Source organism: Saccharomycopsis crataegensis (assembly GCF_037102585.1).
Source record: "Saccharomycopsis crataegensis DNA, jcf7180000000084, whole genome shotgun sequence".
NCBI lineage: Eukaryota > Fungi > Ascomycota > Saccharomycetes > Ascoideales > Saccharomycopsidaceae > Saccharomycopsis > Saccharomycopsis crataegensis.
Window position 1 is genome coordinate 1,679,968 of NW_027043829.1, and position 23,178 is coordinate 1,703,145.

The 23,178-nt window shown below is 37.3% G+C and overlaps 6 protein-coding genes across 6 annotated transcripts; 2 read left to right on the plus strand and 4 right to left on the minus strand. All coding sequences in view use genetic code 12, as the record gives it.

Moving 5' to 3' along the window:
- Positions 1-1,221: 1,221 nt before the first annotated feature.
- On the minus strand, positions 1,222-2,373 carry CSM1 (Csm1p; the record flags this gene model as incomplete). The annotated part of the gene is made up of 1 exon (XM_064997348.1): positions 1,222-2,373. One exon carries the CDS (start codon positions 2,371-2,373, stop codon positions 1,222-1,224), a length of 1,152 nt encoding a protein of 383 aa, XP_064853420.1.
- Positions 2,374-2,795: 422 nt separating this feature from the next.
- Positions 2,796-5,063, minus strand: DASC09_037500 (sugar porter family MFS transporter; the record flags this gene model as incomplete). The annotated part of the gene is made up of 1 exon (XM_064997349.1): positions 2,796-5,063. One exon carries the CDS (start codon positions 5,061-5,063, stop codon positions 2,796-2,798), a length of 2,268 nt encoding a protein of 755 aa, XP_064853421.1.
- Positions 5,064-5,785: 722 nt separating this feature from the next.
- On the plus strand, positions 5,786-6,196 carry DASC09_037510 (histone H3; the record flags this gene model as incomplete). The annotated part of the gene is made up of 1 exon (XM_064997350.1): positions 5,786-6,196. One exon carries the CDS (start codon positions 5,786-5,788, stop codon positions 6,194-6,196), a length of 411 nt encoding a protein of 136 aa, XP_064853422.1.
- A 2,831-nt stretch (positions 6,197-9,027) lies between these two features.
- DASC09_037520 (homeobox domain-containing protein) lies at positions 9,028-9,798 on the minus strand (the record flags this gene model as incomplete). The annotated part of the gene is made up of 1 exon (XM_064997351.1): positions 9,028-9,798. One exon carries the CDS (start codon positions 9,796-9,798, stop codon positions 9,028-9,030), a length of 771 nt encoding a protein of 256 aa, XP_064853423.1.
- A 5,026-nt stretch (positions 9,799-14,824) lies between these two features.
- DASC09_037530 (Pumilio-family RNA binding repeat-containing protein) lies at positions 14,825-17,398 on the plus strand (the record flags this gene model as incomplete). Its single annotated transcript, XM_064997352.1, has 2 exons — positions 14,825-14,834; positions 14,901-17,398. The coding sequence occupies 2 exons, from the start codon at positions 14,825-14,827 to the stop codon at positions 17,396-17,398; spliced, it is 2,508 nt and encodes an 835-aa protein (XP_064853424.1).
- Positions 17,399-17,762: 364 nt separating this feature from the next.
- DASC09_037540 (uncharacterized protein) lies at positions 17,763-23,096 on the minus strand (the record flags this gene model as incomplete). The annotated part of the gene is made up of 1 exon (XM_064997353.1): positions 17,763-23,096. One exon carries the CDS (start codon positions 23,094-23,096, stop codon positions 17,763-17,765), a length of 5,334 nt encoding a protein of 1,777 aa, XP_064853425.1.
- Positions 23,097-23,178: the final 82 nt, after the last annotated feature.

Genomic DNA, 23,178 nt, shown 5'->3' on the forward strand with positions numbered 1-23,178 from the left:
CACTTCATGCGCGATGGCCTTACCCCGACACAGAGGGTGCTTCTCCCACCATACATTAACTGTAAAGAGTAAATCATCTTCATTCATTGAAAATAAATAAATAGATAGACAATAATAATAATGATAATAATAATAAAAACTGCTCAAATATGGTATTCTGAGGCACACTTCTGCAGGAATCAACTACGATATGGTTCTTTCTTTCGCCTTTATACCCAATTTCGCATGTCAGAACTGCTATGGGTTAATATTTTATTAGATGTAGAATCTTGTAAAGGGGGAGATATGAGAAAAAGTAAAAAAGGTTTTGATTAGCACAGCATATATGGATAATAAAGATGATAGTAAACATTGCGAGAAAAATATCACACTACAAATTGTAGATCTATTCATGGGTTTATTAATAAATCTACATCTTTGATATGCTCGCTGCCTTTGACAACCAATCCCCAAGTTATTCTAGATGTGTTTTGCCTCACACAATCCTTAAATAATAATAATGACTTCCTTCCATGATAAGTGGACTCTCGCCACCTCGATATTCACATGTTGAAGCATCATCTCCAGAACCATGAAGTATTACTATTGTAAGACATCTGTATCTTAGATAACCGCATGTATATTATTGGCAGTTCCAGCGTCACATCGTACCATTCGTCAACGGGTGAGTGATCAAAAGCTTATTCATCCATCCATAGATGGCTAAGTGAACTAGTATAAATGCTGAAAAAAAAAAAAAAAGACTGAGACGGTAGCATCGTACCTTTCGATGATCCACGTTCATTTCTTTTCATTTTTTTTTTTTTACACAAAAGGGTGCAGGGTGCTATTAGACCCATTCCTTAAATTTTCATGTACTCTTTAACTAGTCCTGTTATTATTCTCTGATATGCTACAAATACTTCAAATGAAAACGAAAAAGTGCAAAAGGATTGGGACAGAAGATGGGTTATCCATATGTGAGAAATCACGATCTCGCCGCTAATAATATCGCAGACATTTGCCAACACTTGTATCCTCCCGGCCATTTGTTAACCACAGATATTAAAATCCATGTTGATAATGAAAGAAGAGAACCCTATGCTCATTATACCGAATATTATCGACAACTTATAGCAATATTGACATTAGATAAATCATGATAAGGGTATTTTGAATATATTTTGGTACTCCACCATTAATATACACGTTTTTCTATAATATAAAATAAGTTATACAAGTTCATTTCGATTCTTTGTTCAACGCACGGGACAACTTTTGATAAAATTGCGGCAAGGTCTCTACCGGGAAAGTCAAACTCTCAAAGAAATAGTCTGGCAACACCCTTTTAAGTTTCTTAGCATCGTCATCATTTTCAACCACTGGATTGTAAACCATTTCTACCGTCTCATCTACGGTGATGTTCAGATCTGCTGGGGTATCCCCTACCACAGTTCGACTCAAAATCAATTGATAACTGATCTCACCATTCACGCCACCTTGAACACAGTTAAATGTTAGATTATTGCTGTCAGAGTCATCAACATCATCCACACGAAGTCCACATATACTTTCCAAGATGTCTGTTATAATTTCGTGTTTCTCAACCGTTCGTTGATATTCTGTTATTTTCTCGTTCAAAATAATGGCATTGGACATCGATTCGTCATTGAGACCGGTGACCTGTTTCAACTTTTGTTTCAAATCTTCCACTTCCTTTGTGAGCTCTGCAATTTTTTGTTGGTCAGCTAGATGCTGGGAGGCTTTTTCCTCATCATGATGGTTGATTTTCTCAGTTGGTTGACTTTCCAAAGTTTTGATTTTTTCGGTGAGCAAGCTGATCAAATTATCTGAAACTTCGGTTTTTTGTTCCATTGTCTTTTTATAATTATCAAACAAACCATTTTTGCTTCCATTGAGATCAGAGATCAACTTTTCAACCAACCCTGAATTGCTCTTATCACCGGCGATCAATGACGAGGCAATAAGCAGATCAAGTGGCGAATCATATTTCTGCTGATTCGGAGCACTAGATTCCCTATTAGACTCGGAGTGCTTATTGTTATTATTGTTATTATTATCTTCCCCTAGTTGTTTGTCCTGACTTGTGGGTATTGATTCCAGTTTTGAATTTTGTTTTTTGGCAACCAGTGCAGTTCTTTTAACTCTTCTCTCTGTTGCTCCCTTTCGTGTACCACCAGAAATCAAATCACTACCAGTTAGATCACTAAGATTTGTATTGTTTTCGGTTCGCGAATCACCAACCCCCGAGGATTCTTCGATAGTTTCCTCATTCTCCAGTGTCATCGATCTCTTCGCTCTTCTTCGCTTGGGAGGGGTGGATGATTTTGCTTTCCCAGCAGAAGCAGTTTTTCTCGGACGTTTTGGAGGCATATTTTTCTGTTAGTGAAGGTAGCAAAGAAAAACAGAACAGTGAGGTGAAAAAAAGGACGCCTTGCTATTTATTATTAAGGTGGATCGGTCCTTGAAAGTTTTGTTTGTGTTTTTTGTTTACAATTTTTTTTTTTTTTTTTGCGGTCTCGACGCACGCCGTGGGAATGTTTCTTTCCATTTACGATGGTCCAACATAATAATTATTATAATAATTTTTAAAAAAACAATAAACATTATATCTTACAAATTAGTAGTATGTAAAACACATCATTCGTAACTCATAACATTAACTAGTAAATATAGGAAAATTGTAAAAAATAAAGAAAAAATAATAAATAACAACAACAAAAGAAAAAAAAAAAAGAAATAATAATCAAACAAAAACCATTACTTGATATACACAAACTAATAATCCCCTTTATTTAATCACCCTCATTTGATGATATATCACTGGTAGATTCTTCACCCGAATCATTTTCCGTCAATTCAATATTCAAATTGCTTAAATATTCGTGGCGTCTTTCTGGTCCAGCCTCATGGTTGTCATTACTACCATTGTATTGCTCAAACTGCCTAGACTGGATATTATTCACGTACTCCCTTAAATCCTGACTAGCGGCAAACTGCATATCCGCATCAGACACCGAGCTAGCAGAATCACTCCCAGTAGATATTGAAGGAGCAATATCGGTACGCAAGAATCCGTAGTTAACCATGTCTCTACTTCCTGTATCATTATCGCTTGAATGTACCCAATTAGCAGACAGTTCGCTGCTAGTCAAGTTAGCTAGAGGTTGGGGCTCATTATTCGCCATGGCATGGTGGCTATCGGTTGCTGATCTCATAATGGTCGAGCTATCCGATAATAGGTTATTATTACCATCTGATGACTGATTGGTATGACCATAATTCTCAACATCACTAGGATTATGACTTCCAGTGAGTCGCAAAGACTCGACAAAGCCACTGGGTTTGGCACTATCATCGTTGCCAATAACCGTTCCACTACCGCTACTGACATACTTGTTTTCCCCTGCCCCACGAGGCAAGTCAGCAAGGTCATGGTCCTCATGATTATAATTCCCAACCTCATTGGTGATGGCGTATCTAATTCTTTCGCAGCTTTCATTGTCGTAGTCAACATCAGATTTGGGAACAAAATTCACGGAATCTTTGGCACTTTTGCAGCTGCTATACATATCGTCGATCTCTTCTAATTTTAGACCCTTGGTTTCATAAATCGCAAAGTATGTAAAAATCGCGGCAAATGTCGTCACCCCTCCCCAGAGAAAGAAAATCTTCATCCCCAACGAAATGGAAGTATCAGATTTTGCATTCCCATCAATTAAGTACGGGGTCAGAAAGGCAAACGCAAAATTAACTAGCCAATTGGTAGCGGCTGACAAAGACACCGCACGGCCTCTGATTCCTAATGGGAAGATTTCCGAAGTAACAACCCAGACTCCCGGACCCCAAGTCGAGGCAAAAAACAAAATGAACGTACAAACAAATGCCAACATGACTTTATTGGTTGTGATAGAAGATCCTTGAGCCGTACCCACAATGGCAATGATAAATGAGGATATTGTCATGCCGATGGCTCCAAACATCAAAGATTTTCTTCGACCAATTAATTCAATAAGAAAGATTCCGGGCACCGTTCCAACAACATTGACGGCGTAGGTCACAAAGCTGTACAAGTATGATTTATCAACTACTCCGGTTTCCACGAAAAACCACACCCCATAATAAAAGATAAAATTGATCCCGGACGCCTGTTGCAAACCTTGGAGAACGATACCAGTTACCATCCGAAGTCCTTGTTTACTTCGTCCTGGTCCACTTCTGAAACAGTCTATGAATGAGTATGCTGACAATGACATGGTGAAATCATAATTGGCTTTGATATCGACCAATTCCTCGATTAACCCCGGATCATCTTCAGGAACTCTTCTCAATATACTAAGAGAGTGGGCAGCATCAGAAATTCTATTCTTCATCACGTAGAACCGAGGGGATTCGGGTAAGAAGAACACCCCAATACTCAAAAGAATGGCCCAGCCCGACTGCAAGCCAATGGGGATTCGATAAGACCCTGTGTTGTTCATTTTATAAGTAGCTTGGGAAATGGCACTGGAGCATAAGAGTCCCCAGGTGATCGCCCATTGATAAGTAGAAACAATCGCACCTCTGACCCATTTGGGCGACGCTTCAGATTGGTAGAGCGGAACTGTTGCAGATAATATACCAATCCCACACCCGGTGATGACCCTTCCCACACAAAGGAGGGCCAATGTTGTAGACGATATTTGACAAATATTACCGATATTGAACACCACCAACGAGGAGATCAAAATGGCCATTTTACGGCCCAATGCATCGGTTAACAACGGCGAGAATATTGCCCCGACTAGAGTACCCAACGAAAGTGAAGCAGTGGCGATGGCTCGTTCAATGGCACTGAAAGAAGTCCCATTTTTGCTAAAATGGGTAACCACATAGTGCATGGATAAGACGTTATTGGAAAGACCGGTGTCATAGCCATATAAAAACCCACCAACCGCAGCAAATGTACCTATAGCTATCGCCATGGACGAGCTTTGCGGTCGAGCTCCGGGGACATGATATTGATTTTTGGTTTCATAGTCAACAAACGTTTGGCTCAACCCCTTGATGGTTTTGAACTTCATATTTTGTTATCGATATCTGGAATATCTTTTGTGTGTGTGTGTTTGTGTGTGTGTTTTTTTTTTTCTTCTTCTTTATTCCCTCCCCCTCCTTCTTCTGCTGATTCCGGATATCTCACCAGAAAATATAAATAAATAATATTGTAAATTTTTCTTTTTTATATCCTTCCTTCCAAAGACAAAAAACAAAAAAATGTGCCAAAAAAAGACAAAAAAAAAACAAAAAAACGGATTATCAGTATAGGCTATCAATGATTGTGAAGGGATTTTCCATGAGAAAAAAAAAAATGGGAGTGGCGGTGGTGAATTGAATCAAGATCGGTTCTAAAAAGCGGTTATTGATGCAAAGTTCGCTGAAAATGTATCAAGGAATTGAAGTCTGGAGCTCTGTGTGAGAATGGCAAGATATAGTCGGCTTTGATGGAATGCGCGAGTTAGGTGTTTCTATTGTTCTCTATTCGGCCGTTGATATTGCCTGAGAAAGGAGATTGTACGACGGTGACGATGGTGGGTGGTGATCCTTTTTGTCATTCACAGGAATTTTTCGAGATGCGGCGTACCGTAACGGAGGGGCGGGAGGGCTTCCGCACCGGAGTTTGATGGCGGGGGTGACATGATATCTGTCACGTGTCAAAGACCTGGCAAATGAAAAACGAAATTACAAAAATTTTCCTTCTTCTTCTTGTTCTTTTTATTCTTTGTTCGTGTTACATCCATCATCCATTATGGCCAGAACTAAACAAACTGCTAGAAAATCCACCGGTGGTAAAGCACCAAGAAAACAGTTGGCATCCAAGGCTGCCAGAAAATCCGCCCCAACTTCTGGTGGGGTCAAGAAGCCTCACAGATATAAGCCAGGTACCGTTGCCTTGAGAGAAATTAGAAGATTCCAAAAATCCACAGAATTGTTGATCAGAAAGTTGCCATTCCAAAGATTGGTCAGAGAAATTGCCCAAGATTTCAAGACCGACTTGAGATTCCAATCTTCAGCTATTGGTGCCTTGCAAGAATCCGTTGAAGCTTACTTGGTTTCGTTGTTTGAAGACACTAACTTGTGTGCCATCCACGCTAAGAGAGTCACCATCCAAAAGAAAGACATCCAATTGGCCAGAAGATTGAGAGGTGAAAGAAACTAATGTTCCGTTTGGTATCGATTGTTTATTACACTAGTGTCTACAATTTGTGTTTAATTTAGTCGGACATTATTCTATTGACAGTTCTTTTTTTTTTCATTTTTGTCTACTATCATTTTTATTTTCAGGGGTTGTTTGGTTTTATTTTAATTGAAGCTATCAGAGAGTCTTCAGATGTATGCTATCATTGCAATTGTAAAGTAAAAAAAAAATCGCCACCGAATGAAGGAGCGATGAGAGATCACACACATCGCCCAGTGGGAAACTGTCCGGGTAATGATTGATGATCATGATATGATGCAATGCTATCATCATACATGAGTATTGAGTGGATTGTATAGTAAATTAACACTATATTCGTGCGTACGTATATATACAATTCACTATAAAATATGTTGCTTGGTCATAAATTCCACTCTGTAAGCTTTAATTTCACTGCCTTAATAACCGGAAACAATAAAAAAAAAAAAATGAATGCACTGTTCATGTTGCGTTGCAGGCGTTTCTTTTGGTAATTTGTGGATCATAAAACATCTGATCTGATCTGGGGGGGGGAGGTCACTCGCTCAATAAAATAACAGTTCAACCACAGACATACAAAGTAGCATTAAATAACTGCAGATATTTGTGGTACCATAATAGCATTATTAAATGTGAATACGATCATGCTATAACCTGCTTTTTTTTTTGTTCGAAAAGTCCGGGATTGTTTGATTTTATTTATCCTACAAGTGATAAATATTTGCATTAGCAAAACTGAGGTGATAGAAGAGGATGTGGCTATAGTAAATTGCCTAACCTGGTTTTTTTTTAATTGACTATCAAGGAACCTTTGTGTCCTTGTGTGTGTGTGTGTGTGTGTGTGTGTGTGTTTGTTTTTTGGTGGTTGTTTATGCCAGCATTCATCAAGACATATCCTGTTTGGTAAATCACCAAGAGCAAGAAAAAAAAAAAAAGGTTGTCCGCACCTGAATAAGAAAATTATTATGTCCATGTTTCCCCTTCGTAATAATAATGATAGCTTATTTGACTGGAGAAGCCGATATATGATACCCGGTGTCGTCGGAAAGGAAAGGAAAAACATGAGACACTTCCATTAATTACTGTGCACCAATGTTGAACAACAACAACAACAACAACAACAACAACAACAACAACAAATAAAAATAGATCTCTTTCCTTTTCTTTTCAGGGCACTGGATCGATACAGCCCAGCCAAGTCAATATTTTTGTTCTTAGCCTTGCTCGCTCTTCATGTCTCTTTAAGTTGAGTTCGTATCCCCAATTGCATGAAAAAAGCAAAATCTGTACGGATCTTTATTGCCTTGGGCTCCACAATGTTCAGTAGTGATACGAGGGCCGCATATTTTCTGACATAGTTAGTCGCATATGTATATATATTCACATTTATTATTAAGATAGTATTACTAATGATATCTTAATATTTTGTTTGGTTTACTTGTGCTACGGTTTCTTGGTAATAGAACGTAAAGCACCCCCGTCAATAATTGGATGGACGGCACCCCTTTGACGCTTACGAACGGGTCTGCGGGGATTCTCCCTCAAAAAATCTCTCAAGGGGAGTAACATATTTAGATGATTGATGTTTTTATAGAAACATCGATCCGAAAGTTATCACAGTAAACATTAGAACAAAATTATACATATAGAAGGATGCTTCTTGACACCCTTATGAACCATTGAAAGGGGGGGCTAGAAGCGAGGAGCGCAATATCATATCCCAGCAATGTATATTTCGTCACTTGACAACATCAGGCAAGAATACGGAAAACAAGGAACTCACCGGAGTCATTGGAATATAAACAAATGCTGGAGAAGTTTTCCGATATATCATACGCGGAGGGATCGCACGATGAGGACAATGATTAATTAGGGTTTTCAAAAAGCATAGTGCACTTTTTTCTTTTTTTTTTTTTTTCGACTTGGAGTATCTCGAGAAATAAGCTGATCCTATATAGTTACTATTCACAGAACAAACAGAGACAAAAGTATCTCTGGCTCGATTTATGTCGTCTTATAACTTATTATTCCATGAGGGGGGGGGTGAACCTGTCTTGCATCCCAGACACATTCTATTTTGTCTCCGCGGCAAACCGAATAGCTCTTGTGTAGACAGACATATGAAAATGCTGTAGAATGTGAAAGTTAGTCATCATGAGCAGTGCCTCGTTTATTAATATTAATATTCATATTCATATGAGATTTATAGTATATTCATTATATTGAAGTCATTACATTAAATATTGCTGCGTGAAAGCAACGAGCAAACTAAAAAGGAAAAATAAAATATCGGATAAAATATGAGACAGGATCTAAAAGACATAATACAATTTTTTTTGACAGGAACAAAGTAAAAAGATAAAAAAAAAAACAAAAAACAATAGTGCAACAGAGAAAGTGTAGGTGAACCTTGCAAAACTATGATAATGCCAACAAATATTACTCTCTCTATATGTTTGATTATTCTTTAGCAAGATGCGTTTGACAAGGTTTAAGAGAAAATCTGATAAAAAATGACGTATAAGCACAGCAATTCATGAGTATAACTCTGATATGATACCAGCTCATATCTAAAGTTCTAAATTCTCTTTTGTTGATAGTCGTGATGCATAGAAATAAAAAAATAAAAATAAATGACAGCAGTAATAACAAGCATTAGCAAAAATCAAAACCACCCTCCCCAAAAAGAAAAATTAGAAGAACATCTAGAACAAACAGCAAAAAGAAAAATTAGAAGAACATCTAGAACAAACAGCAAAAATAAAAAATAAAAAATAAAAAATAAAAAATAAAAAAGAAGTCCCACCAATACTTCAGAACTCAATGTTTCTGCTTCTTAATTCTTTCAAGTTCTTGACTTTTCTTCTTCTGGCGTTGATGAACCAGTTATCTAACTGCTGAAAAGTCAAGCCGGTTTGAGCGACCAACTCATTTTTCTCTTGAGAATTAGGGTATGGACGATCTAAGTTTTGTTTTAGCCAATTGAGCAACACATCAGTGGTTGTTTTTGGCAAGTTTTGTCTTCTTTTCCGTTTGGAAGAGTCTGACATGTAGTTTGCAGAATAACTAGACACCGATGATGGCGAAGTGGTGGCAGATATGGACCTAGGGTAACTGTATTGATTTGGAATAGTTGGATCATACGACGACGAAGAAGAAGAGGAAGAAGTTGGAGTAGAATTGGTTGAATAGCTATTGGTTGGGTAGCAATGATATGGTTGTTGTGTAACGGTAGAGGAAGGGAGCACGGGTAGCGGGGTAGATGGATGATTCATTGACGGCAACACCTGAGGTTGTTGTTTCTGTTGTACGTACTTTGAAGCTGGGTATTGATATTGATAGCTACTTGATGGTAAAGGATGAATAATCTGTTGATTTGGCTTCTGGTAATGACCGCGGGGATCATAAGAGGGTCCATCGGTATACGCATCACGCAAAACGTCCTTCAAGGAAGGCAAAGTTGTAGGAGAAGACGATTGAAGGTGGTGAGATTGAGCATGGGACAAAGATGGCAAAGTTCTGCTCGAGGAATGCTGATGGTGGTGGTGGTGATTTTGGTTGGATAACATATTGGTGATATCCATGATTTGGCACTCTCAAAAAAACAAGGCTACCAGGAACAATTTATAATACTGTAAGAACATAATACTTTCTGAAAAGAGAGAAGAAAAACAAAAACAAAAAAGAAAAACTTTTATATCTAGTGGTGAGTGATATAACACTGGGAAACACCACCGGGTTTATATAACGCTTTTTTTCGGCTAGTAAACTGAAGGGATGTTCCAACAGCACGGGTCCATGAAAAACCCTCTTTTTTTTTTTTTTCTTTTTGTTTCTTCAAATTTCAATGCAATGCAATGCTTTCCAACGCACAGAGTTTTTGCAACATGCATACAGAAAAAGGCACTTGGCGCCGGAGTTAGAACAAACCCCCAAACTAGGCAAGAGCGCCTTCTAATGGCCGATTGAAAAATGCAAAAGAAAGGCAGCGCAATTGGTGTATGTGTGGCAGGAGATGTCAGTTGCAAAGAACATGGAGGAGAAAACAAGGAGAGGAGCTGCTATGGAATAAATACATATATCGTATTGAACAACCAGGGCCACAAATTAATTAGAGACGCAAACAGAATTACACTTTGAATGTATAACCATACAAGAAAATCAGCAATCAATCACGAGAAAAAAGAGAGTTTCTGCTCGTTTCTTTTTGCATGAAGTTTCTGCATGTTTCTTTTAACACTTGTTTATTTTGACAAAACAACAAAAGTGTCAATCACATATCAAGCCACTTCAGAGCAAACATATGTGGCCGTTTTATTATGGAGCCAGATATGGGCATTGACATGTTTTAGACTATGCTACGGTAACAAGCATTCACCCGAATGACAGAAACTTTAACTTTGCCCAACACAAGAATGCCAACAACAAGTTGCGAATTTTCGTACCACTCTATGTAGGCTTTGAAGCTCATGCATAACCTTTACTCGACCAACAATAGAGAAGTGGTAAAATAAACGGTTCCGTAATGGACACTAGCAGCAGCCCCCATCTCAGAGGTTGTTGATATTCATTTTGTGGTTTTTTTGTTTTGGTTTCCAGGTCTTGGTTTTGTGTAAGACTTGTCATCGATTAATTAATCGATTAATTAATTAGTTGAAGCGCAGCTTTTTCCCTCGCAGAAAAAAACCTTAATAATCAATCAAATGATAGCTGCGTTTTTTGATCCACACTCATTCTGCAACCAAAGAAAAAATCACCTGCTTTTTTTTTATTGTCACTGTCCCTGTATAGTCAGCTCAACTGCAGACGTTCTTATAGTTATGGGTATTTTATTTGTTTTTCTTCTTGTTAAAAGGAAAAAAGCGGTAATCTAAGACAACCCTGGGGTTTCAAATCAAATAAATCAGGAGATAAAAGTTTAAAGATACTTGGAGCGAATAATAATCTGGTTTTGCGGCACCAGTAAAATACCAATATCACTTTCCATTGTAGTTAATGGTGAATCCTACAAATATATCTATGGAATTATTAACTCTAACCAGAGAATTTCACGTTGTTCAACACAGAGCCTGGCTATATTGTGTTTGAGAAGAAAATACCGCGCAAAGCTTTTTCGTAGATTTTTAAGACTTAAAGAGCAAGAAAAAAAAAAGAAGAAAATTGCATGATATCCTGTCATCCAAAAATAAAACAGTGCTTTATACTTTTGCCAGAATTTTTACCCCAATTGAAAAACAATTATAGATAAGATTATCTTACCAAATTGAAAGTAAAGTAAATACTGGTACACATACACCGATCGAGCAGCCAAAGGTCAACAACATATTAGATCTGGACGGAAAAAAGCAGTAGGCCTTCCTATGATGGGCCTACCTAGTGTAGTACCAGTACGGGGGCTCCTACTAATAGCATATTCCGTATAACGATAATCTGGAATAGGATCCGAGGTCGGAAGATTTCAATGCCAAGCATCACATATCTCGGATCAAGTTAGGTTTCATCTGCGAGTGTTATCTCTCTCATAATAGCATACCGAAGGAGACAGTATGAAAGAAAAACATACAAATTGACATTCATGATGAATTGGTTATCTGTTTTTCTTCATTTGCTTTCTCTTTCTCTTTGTTCAGGTTTTTTTTTTTCTTTTTTTCTTTTAAGCATTCTGATTTTGATGCGATAAAGGTAGGTGTGCCTCCCCACTGCCGATCGTAATATCTCGCCCCCATCCTCCTCTCTGTATGTCTTGCGTCTAACGGCTCCACTCGCCTAAGTACAACCAGTGCGTGGGCAGTCAAAGTTTTGCTACTAAAAAACGAAACAAGAAAATATGTCTAATAATTGTTGGGTATTATGTAATTATAATTAAAAATTTTCTACATTGCAAATTGTCTAATCTCCGTGATGTCAGGCTCATTAAGTAATTCTTTTCTCGAGGGTAGTTTTTTTTTTTTTTTTTCTTTTCTATATACCACGGAGGGAGTGGTCAGAAAGGGGCATTGTAATATTATTCTGTTTCCTGCAACTTGCAAATAAATAACATGATTATTATTACTATTCGTACAGCTCCCGGGTACGAGTTTAGAAAAGCCCAAGTACCACGCGTCTGTAAAACTGCCAACAATTGTTTCCCAGTGAATAAACAAAGATAACACCTTTTACTGCCGAGCTGGCTAATATTGCGGCGCTATAAAAATAAGCGAAAAACATTCAAAACACCGGCACCTGTTACTTACTTACTTACTTACTTGCTTGCAAACTTAGCCTTAGGATCCGTCTGCTCTAAATGCATTCCAGTGGCTCAATGCTTATACGTTGAAAGTTTACTACTAAATCTAATCTTGAAATTTTGTTTTGTACAATAATATCGTTTATGAGATCGAATTTTAACTTTATAAATGATAATTGAGCGAAGATTTCCACCTTGGATAGCTAATCGAATTTGTCATATTGAATGAGGGATAAACAGGAGAAAGAGATAGAAACAATTTTTTTTTTTCAAAAAAAAAAGGAAATAGAAGATCGGCATAGCACCACTATTGTTTCACAAAACTGTTTAGTTTCGTGAGTGGCCATTGATGATATGCCTTCATGTGGTGATCTTTCGCTTTAAATTGCCATTAGAAGTTAACAAGACGGTGGACAGAAAATCATTGGCCTCGTCGCAACTATTTGGACTTGCCTGATGTTATTGAGACGCAAAGATTGTGAAAACAGGCAATCAATCAACGCTAGATTAATTTTTGGTGTCGTATCTTTTTTCTAATGACGACACACGACTCATATTTTCACTTTAAATAAAATGTATTGTGATCAGTGCCCCAAGTCAATTTCTCAATACAAAGCAGGTGTTTTACACTATTCCAATAAGATATATCTTATAGTAGCCACAGAGATAAATTTTTTTTTTTTCATGTGACAATCAATGTACATACACAACTGAAGGTGCTGTTGGGACACACACTGCTACGCCTGAGCATTGACGAATTGTCAACTTCTGCCACACACCTTAGCATCGTTGGTGCTTATGTGACTAGCACATCCTTATCCAGTATAGAATACACGATTGTGCTAAGGTAGAAGGTAGACTAAATACACTACCTGGCGTGGAGAGTTCCTAAATGTGATGAGCTTCTTAATTAAAGATCCTCTAATGCTGCAGTTTACTGGTATATATCAGGCTACATTAAACCCCAAGAAGACATTTATTGACTAAACTAACCCAAAAATATTTACTAATCTATAATCCAACAGATTCCACACTTGCCTCATTGACTTTGCAATTCATATCATGTTTGAATAACCAAACCCGAAATTTATAAGCCAAATGCGATCCAGTTTTGTTGTGTCTATTTCTACAAAAAAAAAAAAAAAAAATGAAAAGATTAGCGTGAGATGATGGAGTCAACACTTATTGTGTTGCCATACGCCTTAATCAGGAAAGGCAAAAAATGGAAGCACCAGGAAGTAAGCCCAACAGCAGCAACAATGTGTTAGCTCGAGCTATTTATTTGGGGATAAGTTTCGAAAAAACTGTAAGTGTCACACTTTTCATCTCACTTAAGCTTTTTGACGCCTGACAAAATGCATGCTGAGGCACGCCTATGTGTTAGCCCGGAAGCTGCGCGACCCCTACTCCATCTTAGAGGTAAGGTATATATATATATATATATATATATATATATATATATATAACTGAGAATATAAGAGCGATGTTATTTATAATGTCCACATTAATATCAACAGAACTTAGGTGAAACATAGAGAATGCACGTACTCTGCTAGCAGTAGATTTGCGCCAGGGGGATTCGTGCCTTTTCGGGATTTGTATTACATATCCAAAGTTTTTCTTTACTAAGCGGAAAAACTTAAATATCAGCTAGTAATGATATGATTATATCTAGCAATCCATTAGTTACAATGTGGTATCGTATCGTCGAGTGATGTACGTACCAATGGACTATGACTCTTTTTAGCATGCAAAATGTGGCCCAATCTTGGGCAAAAACGAAAAACCAGGAGAATCAAATGACAGCAAGAACAAACATATACACAAGATCCCTGAACAGTATATAAATCAATTTAAATAACAGCTTTTTCCTGAGAAAGTGCTAACTGATTGCTCGTAGCCACCCCCCCCCCCCACCGGGATCGTTTGTCACGTGTATATCACTGGGAGGGGGGAGGCAGATTGCTACGCGGCCATCTCATGAGAAATCACAGGAAGTTTTTTCTCTTTGGAGGTGACAAAAAGAGAGGAAAAAAAAAAAATGGATCCTGTTTCCTTCGTCTATCAAACTGTTATTAGCGCAAACCGCCGTCATCATACAAAGATCAAATAGAAAGGAAACCAAAAGGCAGAACAAAGGCATATAAAGGAACCAGTTTTCCAAACCTTTTCTTGTATTTATAATCTTGCCTCTAAAAAATATATTCATATATTTTTCCTCTTGTACATTCTTTTTTTTTTTTCCCACCTATCTTCCTATAAATAACAAACTTTTGGTTTCAAAGAAAAACTTGTTAATAACAGATTTTGAAAAGCTACTTACCTTATTTCATCATCTTGCCATTTGTCTCAAAAATTATATTTTTTTTTGACACTATCTCATTATGTCTGCTGGTAAGTACACTATTGATACTAATTTTTTTTTTATTGAACCTGTTTGATACTAACTTCTCTCATTAGACCCTAATGGAACTGCCACTAATGGCACTGCAATTGTCACCTCGCCTTTAGAGGCGTCGTTATCAGGTTGGGACTCTAAACCAAAGGGACGTCGTGGCTCAGCTTTCGGCCTTGACGGATCTGCTCCATACCGTTCTGCCTTTGATAAACCAAACGCCGAAGTTGCTAGTATTGTATCTAGTCTTAGTGGAGTAAGCAATCACACTTTTGGTGGTGCAGGATCATCCAAACTATTTCCTGGCAATAAAATTTTTGGCGATAACTTTAGTGATAATGATGAAATTTTTGGATCGGTTTCCAAAGGTGCATTGTCCGCCATTTCTCAACCTTTGAATTTGGGGAAAAGCTCAAGATTACAATCCAACATTTTTGGTGCTGCCTCAATTAGCGGCGCTATCCCTTCTTCTATTGGTAATATTGGTGGATCAGGAAACTTTTTGGATAAATTCTCATCTGTCGCTGAAGCAACGAAGGAAGTTGAAAATTTGTCCACTTTTGGAAGAATTTCTTTGACCGGGAAGAGAAGTGGGTTTTCTTCTAGAAGAACTAGTTTTTTAAACGATGAAGCTAGAACTTCTCCTTTATTGGAGAAGATTGGTTCTCCTAAATCAATCCATGAAAGTGTGAATGGCGGAACCTATCGTTCTACTTTATCTGAAAGAATCGACAGCATGTACAAGAGTCCTAACCAATCAAATACAAAATTGAGTGAAAACAGCTCAGAAAAGAGCTCTGTCAGTATTCAATTGGAACCTTCAAAGAATGAAAGCGAAGGCAAACAACAAATCCAACAAGGTGTTTTTCATAACGTTTGGAATCCTGCTTCTGCAACTTCTTTCACTCCAATGTTTAACGGTCAAGTTATGCAACAACCACCTTTTATGCCACCTCAACCTTATGGTCCATATGGTTTCCCAATGGGCCAATATCCAATGCAAATGATGCAGCAAGGTCCACCACCTCCACCACCTTCAAATCTTCCACCACCAAGAGATGTTTTGGAAGCTGGACCGGAAGATGGCAAAAACTTAGAAGAAACTGGTTCTAATGAAAAAGAGGCACCATTGCCACTACCAAATCAACAACTACCACCACCACCACCTCCTCCAAATTTCCAAAATGGTGGTCCAATGATGTTTCCAGGATTTAGCCCATATCCTCCAATGTTTGGCCTTCAAGGTCCATTTGATCCACAAAACCCACCACAATCACCATCTCCTAAACCAAACGGTCCACCACCATCATCTGGTGCTCCTCAAAACGGTCCAGTTGCTCCTGAAAATGCTAAGGCTTCCGGTGATAAGAGTGGCTCACCAACTCCAACCCCTCAATCAAACGGTTACCATAAGAAGAATGGTCGTAAGAGTTCTCATTCTCCTCCAAATGGTCGTCGCAAGAATCATATTTACAGAAGTCCTTTGTTGGAACAATTCCGTAATGATAAATCCCATAGAAAATACACTTTGACTGACATTTTTGAGCACGCTATTGAGTTTTCCAAAGATCAGCACGGTTCAAGATTTATCCAACAAGAAATTGAACATGCTTCAGCCGAAGAAAAGGAAGTGTTTTTCAATCAAATTAGGGATGTTTCAGTTGATTTGATGACCGATGTCTTTGGTAACTATGTGATCCAAAAATATTTTGAATTTGGTACTGTTATTCAAAAGGGTGTTTTATTTGATAACATGAAGGGGAAAATTTATGATTTGTCTTTACAAATGTACGGGTGCAGAGTTGTTCAAAGAGCTATTGGTAAGATTTCGTTGGAACAGCGTTTGGCGATTATTGATGAATTGAAGGACAATATTTTAGTTTGTGTCAAGGATCAAAACGCCAACCACGTTATTCAAAAATCGATTGAAAGTATTCCATTCGAAAAAATTTCCTTTATTTTGGATAGCTTGAAGGATCATATTTACCACTTGTCTACCAATCCGTATGGTTGCAGAGTTATCCAAAGATTATTGGAATACGGTAGCAAGAAGGATGAAGAAGTGATCTTGAATGAACTTTCAAGATATATTTTCTACTTAATTCAAGATCAATATGGTAATTATGTCATCCAACACATTCTTGAAAATGGATCTAAGGAGGAAAGAGCCAAGATTTTTGATATTGTCAAGGAAAACGTGGTGAATTTCTCTAAACATAAATTTGCTTCCAACGTGGTTGAAAAGACTGTTTACTATGGTGATTCGGAAGAGAGGAGCTTGATTTTGGATGAAGTTCTCAAGGGAAATTTCCAAAATGACGATTCCCCTGTTGGTGATGAAACTCCTTTAGCATTAATGATGAAGGACCAATTTGCTAATTATGTGGTTCAAAAATTAGTGGAAGTTACTGCTGATGAAAATTCAAAGAGAATTTTGATTAGAAAGATCAGAATCTGTTTGAACCAAATTTCTTCATCTAACTCCTATGGTAAACATTTAGCTTCCATAGAGAAATTGATTGCTTTGGCTGAATCAGCTTCCAAGGAACTTCATATGAAGTGAGGTAATTCATTTACTTTTGCTTGAGCTTTCCCTGTATGTATGCTTTTTTTTTTTTCTTGTTTTTTTCAAGTTTCTTATCTCTGTTATTATTGATACTCTTCTAATTGTTCTTTTTTTTTGTTTTCACTCAATTTCTTATTCTTGATTACGATTGTACATAGCTTATTTTTTTTTTTCTGAATATTAAATAATACAGCATATAAATATTTATTACATACATACAAAAAGACAAAGAAGCGGTTTTGAATTGACCATCGTATTTATTAAATACTATTTAAAGAATTATAAGCTCCCTCCTATAACTAAGTGTGAAGAAAAAAAAAAAAAGAAGAAAAAAAAAGTAGGAAATAAATAAACGCGCACTTCAAGAATAAGAAGTGAAATCAAGCACTGAAAGCAACTTCTCTTTGGTGTCTTCTTCACCAGTGGTGCTTTCGGTTGATTTTTGTGGTGGTTGACTAAAAGAACTGAAGAATGACATATTTTCCGCGGCTTTCTTACTTCTCTTTGCTGCTTCTTCATTCTTAGATTCCTCATAATACTTTTGCACCCGTTGTTTTATCTTCATGATTTCATGGTATCTATCAGACCAATTATTTTCCACCGAATAGTCACGAGAGTTCCAGATCTGGGCAAATTGATTAGTGATCAATGCAATGTTTCTCACAAACACCGGCAATTGCTTAAGAGAAATGGTTTTCAAACGACACGTCGAGAAAATCTTCGGTAATCCTGGCTTCAAATACGTTCGGACTTGGAAAAACTTTTCCGTGGAACCATCAGCACCAAACAACAACCCATCCTCCATATTGGCAGATTCCCCGTCATCATCGTCACCAACTTCAGTGACACTATCATCTTCGTAAGGCGATGAGTAATCTTCGGTCTTTAAACTGACTGGGGTGATGACAATATTGATAAATGTAAATTCACTCCTGATGAGATTGAAATTGAACGGTTTTCCAGACTCATCAAAAAAAATGTTAATAAAGTCATTACCAATATGACTTTTCTTTATCATCCAACTATCAGAGTTTTTCGATGGCATTAAGGTAGTGGTATGGAACAATAATTGTGACACCTTATCGTCCCAGCAATAAGCGTATTCACCATCGATATCAGCATTCAACCCACCAGTGTAGAATGTGGTGTTATTCTTCAAACTTATCAATTCGCCAATGTTCGACAAGAAGTCGTGGTACTCTTTAGACCCCACGGTATTCAACAAGATTTCTTGTTCGTTCAGCTGTCCTGGTCCAATATAAATCAACCCGGCTTTGTACATGTTGATCAATGGCTTCTTATCAAACAATTCAATGCTTCTTCTGAATTCCGTTTGATCAGGAATCAAGATCGGCGCCCGCTCGATATCCGAAAAGATATGCGCGAGCAATTGCAAGAAAATATAACTTTCAGTAAATAAACCATCATTAGTATCGGCAAACTCCACCAAATTTTGCAAAGGCACCATCGCCGGATCCGGGGCAAGCTCGAATTTCGTGGTACCGGTTGGTCTCCTAACTGTGACGATCGATTTCCCAGTAACTTTATGCGTCATGATGGAAATGATGCTAATACCAAAGATCCATCTGGAAATAGAAATCGAAGTGTCCCCGTGGTCAAGCTTCTCTTTGATCAATTGGAATCGCAAGTCCAAGTTGGTATAGGTGAATCTTTGGATGAATTCAATCAAAATAATGCACGCAGATTCAACATCTTTGCCACCTTCATGGTTAAGATCCAATAAGCATTTGATAATAAACGGCGCCAACTGTTTTCTTGTTTTCATTTTGAGTTTAAGAAACCATCCAGAAATGACATTGTACGACAATGCACTAAAATAACTGGCGAGTTTTTTCGATTCTGCAGACGCCTTCTCTTCTTTTAAATCCTCGTCATATTTTGTAGCGATACTGTGTTGTTCATTAGAGGTTTGAATGAATCTGAATGCCATTGCAAAAATCGGTTTATAATCGTCTACCAGGAAATTTGAAGTAATATCGGTCATATGCGACAAAGATAACAAAAATTCCAAAATGTGAGGGGTCGCGTCAGCATTCGAAATATGTTGCTGCAATCTCCAAAGGATCGGTTGAATGTATCTTTTCATTGACCATGGGATTTGATAACAACAAGCTGGCAAAGTATGAATACACAAAACACCAATATTTTCAAAATTATCAAGACAATTGACCAACACATGAACCACTTGGTGCTGCTCATCCGGTGAAAAAAGCGCTGAATGAACCACGACTCTCGGCAATAGTCTCACCAAAGTCATTTGCAACAATACCTTATCCTCCTTCTCTATGGTTTTCCCATTGATGGTTCTTATTGTTAACTGTTCACACGCCTTTTTCCTGACATTTCTAATGTAATTTGCGGAATTGCGATACAAAGGAATATTGGATAATTGCAAAATACAAGAGTACCAAATGAAAATCATCATTGTGATTCCGGCAGATCCTTGAATGATGTCAAGCACAACATTGAAATACTCATTAATATCAATCTCAGTAACATCAGTCTCATCGTTTTTTGCTGTCCCTTTAATTTTCACAGAATCTGAAATTTTGATAAGTAAATCCTTGGGAATAAAGTCCAATTTCTCCGATAAAAAGATGATCTTGGATACAAGTTGCTTGTGCTTATCACTGAACCCAGTGGACTTATTTGATGATTGCTGCTCTATGAGGATATTGTATTCTCTTTTTGTAGCATCGAAGTAGATATAGCCCAGTTCAGTAGCTCTCAATCTTGAAAAGCAATCAAGTATCACAAATAGAATTTCAAAAAGCTTAGACCCTTCTGCACTTTCGAGAAATGCTTTATCATCACAATTTCTGGTGAAGAAATCCGCGATGAATTTGAAAATATCCAACAAAAGATCAAATATCGTTTTAGCCTTTTTACCACTATCTTTGATTTGCGCGCCGTCACTGATTTCGTATCCATCTGTTGACTTATAATCTAAACATCTCTCTTTATCATCAATTGTTACAGAAGATTTGATAAATAATGTAATCAAGAGCGTTACTAGTTGGGAAAGATTATCAAGAGGCATTATTCCATTAACATCAGCAGCATTATCCACTTTTTCATCATCAGTATCTGGATCCTGCTTAGTGTCAACCCTTTTCCAATTAACAATATCATGAAAGAGGTTTTCTACTAATAATATCTCAAAGTATTTATGCTTCAGCACAATCAACAGGTTTCCCAAAGCTTTCAATAAAAAGTTGACGATTTGAGGATCATTCTCACTTTTCAAAAATGGGTCTTGTCCCTCACCAATACCAAATAAGCATAAAACCAATGACCATAGCTTTTCATTATCACCATAGAAGTCAAAATGAAAGTCAATCATGTTTTGAATTGTTTTCAACATCAATAACTTTACTTCATCAAATGATTTCACATCATCTACACGATATAAATATGCTCTTGAATTTAGGGGCGGGCAAAACAAATTGGATTTGAGACTTTTTATAATCGTCGCAAATTCTAAATGGTCCTCAGACATGTACCTGCTCCCTTTTTCAAAACTCTTCAAGAAAATAGACCAATTATCAGATGTCAATAAATCTGTCTTTGAAAAGAAAAACTCCGAAAGATCAGCGGTCTCAAGTTGTGTTGAATATCTCAAATCCTTAGAGTAACTTTGGAGCTTATTGATGATATCTCTATAAATGTGAATCAATTCAAAAAAATGTAACTCGGATTCTGTAAGAATAAGTGCGATTTGCTGCTCGCCATGTAGTTCGATGAGCTTTTCAAGGTTTTGACTATAAGATCTACCATCCTTAAATAAATTTGGATAAATGCTGGTCAAATCTTCCCTCACATCAATAGTTGTTGTATAAATTAGATCTAAAATATCCAAAATCGAGTAAGAAGAACTTTCTTCTTGCAATTCAAGTCCCGAGACATTGTCAATACTATCACTGCTCAAATTAGATACATCAAGAGAAACATTTTTGGAATCAATAGAAAGAGTATCAGTTCGCAGCTCATAAAAGAATAAATATTCGGGAATTTCTTTGAATAATGAATCCTGTATCAAGAAGCTTATGAATGAAAGAATAGTCTTATTAGTGGCAATGCTTGTTTGCTTGAGCAGTTCTAAATTTTCGCTATTCTTAACTTTCTCCGATCCTGCTTTTGATTCGACAGCTGACAAAACATCGGTGGTATTTTCAGAGCTATTCAACCCAGAAATTTTTGCATATAGAGCATTGATGAGCGCCTGAAATTTATAGGACGATGGGTCAAATATAAATTTATCTTTCTCCTGAAGCAACTCAAAATTATTTTCCAGAATATAAGACTTCATGAGTCTCAATAGTCCAGATAATACATAGTACCCAAACTCTACTGAATTTAAATCTTTCGGCTGCTTTTCTATTTTGTGACCTCGAGCCAAAGATTTAGAAATTAGTGGGAAGTATTTTTCCAACCCCAGAGGTTCAACCACCCGTTTCAGGCTTGATAATCTTTCAGTATTCTCGCCATTCAATTCAGCAAATGTTTTTGTAAACATGTCTTTATAAGAGACAATCTGAGTATCATCATCGTCAATATCATTTGAGGGTTTCATTGACTGGTCAAAAGTTAAATGGTCTTCAAAATTGCACGTTTCTATTAATTCCGTCATTACCAAAAATGTAAGTTGACAGCAGTTTTCACTTCTAATTAAAGATCGGAATATACCCCCAATTATTATTGAATATTTTTCCCCCTGGTTATAGAAGTAGAATAACAACGCCAAAATCCTTGAAAATGTGGATACTGGCAAAAATGCATAACCCAACGCGGTGTTGATGAAATTGAAAATCTCGTTAATGAGCAAATGGGAATCTTCAAAATCAGGAGTAATCAAGGCCAATCGAACCAAAGACTTAATGGTGAGGGCCAAAACATTATTATCGAAAATGTGTGATCTGTCATCTCTCAAGAGAACGCACAATTTATTGACAAATTCTCCAAGAACCTGCACGTTCTCATTGGTTTGGATTAAAACATCACACGAAAGTATATCAATGACAAACTGGGCTATCGATCGCGATCCCATAAGCTCCATATTCCTATTGAGGAAGCTTCCTTCCGAAGAAAATATACTGAATGTATCACCGCCCATTTCTTTGGCAAAATTAAACGACAAGCCCCGAAGCTCATCGAGCAATTTACTGTCCACTAGCTTGTAGAAGCATTTTAAAAATGATTTGATGTTTGGATCTAAATATGTCGGCGTAACCTGACAGAAATAAAAGAGATCACTGATGTATCTGACAAGGATTGATAGCTGATTCAAGTCATCGTACTCGATGCATGTGTACAAAAGATCGATCACCGCCTTCCGGAGCTTATCGTAATTGCTGTAAGAATTGGCATCATTATCTATTTGAAAAAGAATTTGTCTTGCCGGTATCCAGGTTTCAAGAATAGACGAAATGGAATGATTTTCCACCGATTCTTTGAGCTTGAGAATAATCTCTAATTTCTTGTGATTGTCAGCGGTTTTCAACTCATTTATTAGCACTGGTTGTTGCGCTGAGCCTCCCACGGCGGTTGCCATGACAGGCGGAGGTTTTCTGGTATCATTTCCTCCGGCCAAAGTCTTCTTAAATGATTTTTTGAGAACTTTGAAGAAGCTATAGTTAGCACTTGCCGGCTTTTGGGTTCCCTTGGACGTAGACATTGCTGATCTTGGTGCAATTAAGCAATCAATTCCATAGGACAAGCTTCCTATACTCTAAAAATAACAAGAGTCAAAAAGAAGA